At 40.7% G+C, this 6,000-nt stretch overlaps 1 protein-coding gene across 3 annotated transcripts in view; it reads right to left on the bottom strand.

Annotated features, from left to right (window-relative positions):
• Window positions 1-3,455: 3,455 nt before the first annotated feature.
• BCLAF3 (BCLAF1 and THRAP3 family member 3) overlaps window positions 3,456-6,000 on the bottom strand; it is a 443,788-nt gene continuing 441,243 nt past the window's right edge. For all 3 annotated transcript variants that reach the window (XM_069204687.1, XM_069204689.1, XM_069204688.1), the window contains exon 13: window positions 3,456-3,900. In XM_069204687.1, coding sequence (XP_069060788.1) covers window positions 3,871-3,900 — 30 coding nt within the window. In that variant the 3' untranslated portion in view covers window positions 3,456-3,870. The remainder of the gene's footprint in view (window positions 3,901-6,000) is intronic.

Here is a 6,000-nt window from a genome sequence, read left to right as displayed (position 1 = left end):
AAGGACACAGGAACGAGGACAGGAGTGGGCAGTGAGTAGGGCGAGGTGGGGGCTGGCCACTGCCTCAAGCCCCCCATCCTCCTCAGCAGTGCAGAGGCAGCAGAGCCACCTGACTGAAACTCCCACAGAGGAACAGCAGCAGAAAAACACCCTACAGACACGTCTAAACTAGTCTGTCCACAGGATTCTAGAATCCTGATTCCTGTTGCTGTGCCAGTGTAGAGATGAACAAAGATCCGATGCCGGGTGAGGAGGACTGAGGAGGCACTTCACAGTGACAGCACAGCCCAGCCCACTCCGAGGACAAAGGTAAGCAATTCTTGCTGCTTGCATTGTTGTTACTCTTACTGTATGAGACTTCTTCCTGAAGATATTGCGTTGTGCCCTTCTGTGGTGGCCGGTTGCCGGGCTGTGAAATGTTGTATCCATTCCTTGTAAGTTGGGTTGTCTCGGTCTACACATGTTAACACTTCCACCCCCGATCCACTTAAGCAAGCTGAGCCTTACATGTGGTGGTGTGGGAAATGTAATTTTGAAGGGTGTGAGATGACCTTAGAGTATTTTTCTTTGTATGTCTGTGCGTTTTTTTAAGGAGGAGAAAAGGCTATAACACACACATCCTTGGGGCTGTTGGGATTCACCTATGTGTGTAGGTACTCCTCTGTGCAGTAGATACAGGTGGGCAGAATTCCACGAATCGGGCATAGTTTTTATTTCACTCAGCGGAATTCTGCAGAATACAACTCTACAAGTTCTGCCCAAATCGTACTGCAGTCCAAAGGAACAATTGTCCTCTTTCTTCGGGTTAAATGAATTCTATTCAAAGTTTGTACAAAATTATGCTTCTAAAGTTGAGCATTTAAGAAAAATGTTGAGGTAGAATGTGAAATTTGCATGCAGTGTTGATCAAGGGAATGCTTTCATTTCACTAAAAGAGGAAACAATAAGGGCACCTTTTTAAAAACCTTTTGAAACAGACAAAGAATTAATATTTTTTGGAGATGTGAGTGCAGTTGGTATTGGAGGTGTTTTGATGCAGAGAGATGGGAAGGAGAGGGTGGTTGCTTATAATTGCAGAACATTAAGGAAAGCTGAATGTCACTATTCTGTTTTTGAAAGAGAGCTTTTAGCTTGCTCCTGGGCTTCGGAGCACTACATAACTTACGTTTAGGGCACTGGTTATACTACCAGGACAGATCATAAAAATTTAGTGAACATTTTGTCTCCAAGAGGGGGAAAGAATTTGACTGCAAGGCTGAGTGGTTTAGTCAGCAAGTTACAGGTTTTTCGTCACAAGATGGAATATGTACCTGGTTGCAAGATTATGTATGCAGATTATATGTTCAGGATGAGAAGTGATGATTTTGCATCTAGTTCTGGTGGGGAAGCAGGATGTGAAGTGGAGGTTGCATATACTTATGAGGGTATCAATAGAGTAGTAGAACGGATAACTGAAGGAAAAAAGGGAAGTAGAGATGAGTAGTGATACTGTATTAAGCAAGGTAGTGGAGTTTTGTTCTACTAGTTGACCAGAGGAGCAATAATCAAGAGGAGTGTTAAGTGCCTTCTTCAAAGTGAAAGATGAGTCAAGTATCTTGAATAGTATTGTTTTAAGGGGTAATGATTGTCCCTCCTGTTGGCCTTTGAAAGGAAATTTTGAGATTGTGCAATGAGGGTCATCTTGGCATGTCGTTCAACAAACGACGGGCCAGAGAATTGTACTGGTGGCCGTCTACGGATGCTGTTATTGAAATTGGGTTAGATGTTGTTTTCTGTGTATTCATAGTGATAAAACTGCTGACTCATAAAGGTAGAATCTTGTGAAGTAGCTGTTACTGAAGATTCTTGGAGACAAGTGAGTATTGATTTCATTGGCCCCTGTGAAGTATTACCTCAGAGGGAAGCTTTTGGGATTCTTCTCACCGACTGCTTTCCAAAATGGCCAGAGGTCAGGATGGTGGAAAACATAGAGCCTAAGAACATCATAGGTTTTTTAGATGATGTTTTTTTTCTGGGAAGGTATCCCTGAAAGTTTAGTACCTAACAATGGTCTCCAATGTTCAAGTGATTGAGGATGTTTTGAAAGATTTATGGATTGCAAATAAGAAGATTTCTGTATACCACCCTGAAGCAAATGGACAAGTTGAGAGGTTCAATAGATTAATCAAGGAATCTGTTTGGTTAGGTCTAATCCAGTTTTAGAGTGGACAAAATGTCTACAGTTAATGTTGTTAACGTATTGCACTACTGTCCATTCTTCAACCAATTACATTCCTTTTCAACTTTTGCGGAGGTGAAGTCTTGGTTTGAGGTTGTGTCCTTGGTGGTTAAGGAAATGTAAAGGAAAAGAAGTAACTTGTGTTTTCAAAGACATGCATAATCACATACAGGAAGTAAAAGCATGGATGAAACATAAAACAGATTATAGCAGAGTTCATTTTTCAAAAGTAAAAATTCCAGTTTGTCAATTGATCAGAACAACAAAAAATAGGACAAAGGTAAGGGTTTTCCACAGTAGAAACCTCTTCAGTTATTTAGGTTTTCAAAAGAGCTGTGACATTGGAAAATGGGAAGGTGTTGAATTTCAATAGAGTGTCAGTGTGGTGAAGTAGTGTGTCCCCTAACAGCAGTGTGGTTGAGCGTGTTAATGATGGTGCTAATGTGTTTCTGAATGTTAAATTACCTAGATTTTCATCAAATACCAAGGGGTTGGTTGTCCCTCAAGGATTGTCTAATGATGTTGTAGTGAGGAATTTGGGAGGTGATTCTGTTTCTGGAGCAAATGTGGTGAAGCGTAGTGTACAAAATAACTACTGTTCTAGGAAGTAGGAAGGTTTGTGTTGTTGTCGGGTTAAGGCCATGGAGTATAGGTTGGTTGTGCTAGGATTTTTAGTTGTAGCATAGTTATGTGTTGTGTCACTGTTTGATGTTAAAAAAGGTAGGTTTGTTATAATCTAGGCTGTGTATGTAAAGGATCCAGTGAGAATGAGGTAAGAGAGTATAATGATGTGAGTGTCACATGGAATGCTTTGTGTGTAATATGGAACGGTAGAATAGGAGGTGGCAGTTGGGTTTGGCATGAGTGGCTGCAGGAGGTTCTTACATTTTTCTTATCACTGGGATAATTAAAGGTGCTTGTCCTGTTCCGGTAAAATTCTTCTTTGAGAATTAAAACTATTTACAGACCCATCCTCATATCCAAACTTGCATCAGCACTAAAACCAAAAAATTGATAAAACGCTTTCAGGAGTACAGTTCACTCGGGTGCCCATCCTATATGAAAATAAAAATACCACCCCAGACAACCAAGAAACAAACTTTTGAAAACTGAGGCTAGGTGTGTGAATTTGGGAGCAATGATAACGTTTATAATTTAAAGGCTATGATAACTAATCAAAGCAAAGATAGTTGCTGAAATAATTAAAGAGAACTATACCACAACGTAACAAGTTAGGAACTTCATAAGAAATAAACCTTTAATATTTAAATTTCTTGTTTAACAATGCAAACGACGCATTCAAAAAACATGCTGTTATAATGAGAAAAACGTGCAACAAATACAACTTTCACTTCTGTGACTAATTTTGTGGCAAAGACGTACTTAAAGAAAAAAACACAAAACAGTTAATTCTACAAATATCACACGGAAGGCAGTGACAGAAACCAGATTGTTGAAATGGTACAAAAGTTGTGTAGCATTCCATTAAAGAAAAACAAAGCTGTTTAACAAGATGGTTACAGTCGTGATGCTGTTCCCCTCGAAAAGTGCTCTACCAAAGAGATCTGTTTTTAAGAACCAGTTCTGTCATTGGCGCCCATATCATCGTTGTAATGTTCTGCTTCCAACTGAATAAACTCAAAGATCGGGAATTAGATTTTCATGGCCACATCCTCACCACCCTGCGAAACAAAGAAAATTCTGTCGATCAACTAACTAGCAGAGAATTAAGATCAATGAACTAATCACAAATACGAGAGCAGAACCTGTGTCACAGAAAAATGAAGAAAAAAAACAATTAAAAATGGAAGAAGATATTATCAAAATGTAGCTTTCGGATTACATTATTAACAATACTTGCATCAATGCTACATAAGAAACAAATGTAGACTAACACAAACTTTGCAAAACGTTAAACACCTGTGGGTTAGCTATTAGAAGATGAATTCAGTGACACACAAACGTCAATAAACGGGAGCTGTGGTGACTAAATCAGATGGCTCAGAGATTAAAATACATTTCAAAGATTAAAGTAGAATAAGTTTCAAAATTTATATTTGTCCGGCACATTATTAACGGGTTCAAATATCTCCATTTGGTGCAATATAAGTCTAGAAAGTCAATGTTTTGGGCCCGAGATCCCCGATGATGCCATTGATGTGGTATCATGTTTCCAACACACATTAGCAGGCTCAAAGACACTCGCACTAGGACAATGGACTCGGGTCGAGCAAACTGAACTTGAGTTTCTCCGCGAACTCAGGCCACGTACCAAAAAGGTAGGATAAAATAGACATCTGACCACTCAAACTTATTTGTAGATTCCCTATCGTTCCACCCTCTTACGCGCATTATCTTCTGATGTGGTGTACTTAATTTAAGAATAACCACATCTTTTCTCCAGCTGCATTTTTCTAGTGTCCGAGGAGACCGCACAAGATAACGCAAATCAGCGGATTGGTGCTGAAACCTTTTACGGGATTGGTACTGAAAACATCAAACATATGTGTCTTTTTTTTGCGCACTAGAGAAGAGGAAGGACATCCTTGCTTTCTTTTCTACTCCGCATGCAAGAAACATTCTCGCCTCCTTCGAGCCTGGCAATTCACTGTAAAATTGTTTTCTATTGCTGGCTTTTATTGTTTTTGAAAAATGTTAAATACTTTATTCACTAGTTTTCTTCCATCCGTACTTGATTGATGGGAGGAAACGTGCCTCACCTTTTTAGGTTTCACCTGAAACGGCGTATTACTTATCATTAGTTGGCTTCACCGTCATTCCCATTTCCTTGCTTCTCTTTAGTCAACGCATGCCGGCCTCAATTCCTATATGTGTTTTTGTCCTTCCCTAGGAACATGGCCCAGGTTCATTACCCAGTGCCATTCTTTCCACAGCTCGTGCTTTCTGGCCCAGTATACGTTTTCTTATAGTTGCAGCACTCCATAAGAGTGCATGTACATGCACGAAATCCCCATCCCTTCCTTCTAATCCCCCCTCCTCTGTGTTACTGCTTGCCACCTTTGACACTCCAATCCCGCTATGTTATTGCTAGCCACCACCCACCCTTCCTTCCCTCTCTCTGTTGTTGCTTGCCCCTCCCAACCTCCTGCCCCTCTCTCTATTGTTACTTTCCCATTCCACCCTCCCCTGTTGTTGTTTACCCACCACTTCCTCCTGTTGTTGCTTGCCCCCACCCACCCTCCTGAATTGTGGCGTGCCCCTCCCACCCTCCTGTCATGGCAGGATAATGCAAGCATTGACAAAGTCAAAAGGTCTCACAGACGCAAGAGCTGTTGGCTTTGTCTATATTTTGTTTAGTCCAGTTGCACAGCAATGCCACTGCCGTGCACAGCATGGCTGAAAATAAAGAAAAATAGCACCTTTGAGCACTGAACTCTGACCACAACATTGCGCTGCTGTACATCATGGCTAAAACAACATTGATAAAGCCAATAATTCACACATACATGAGACCAATTTGCTTTGCCAATATTTGCATTTTTCATTTGGGTCTCATGTACTGCAAGATGATCCAAGCCATGTAGAAAGAGTCAGTTTAATATCCAAGTGCAGCAAAAGGAGGTAAATGTGAAGCCTCTATTTCCTCTCCAGTCCCCAGCAGCTCTCACCACAAAATGGCAGAATGGACCAGGCTTCCAAGTCACCCGTTGAACTGCAAGACCAACATGTCCTAGCGCTGCACAAATGCAAGATACAACATACCTTATTCCGTACACAACAACCGATAAAGAAATTTGAGCAAAAAAATAAAAGACAACAGA

The sequence above is a fragment of the Pleurodeles waltl genome, chromosome 8 (genome assembly GCF_031143425.1).
Source record: "Pleurodeles waltl isolate 20211129_DDA chromosome 8, aPleWal1.hap1.20221129, whole genome shotgun sequence".
Lineage (NCBI taxonomy): Eukaryota > Metazoa > Chordata > Amphibia > Caudata > Salamandridae > Pleurodeles > Pleurodeles waltl.
The sequence above is the reverse complement of the archived record's forward strand: the minus strand, read 5'-3'. Positions and strand labels throughout refer to the sequence as shown.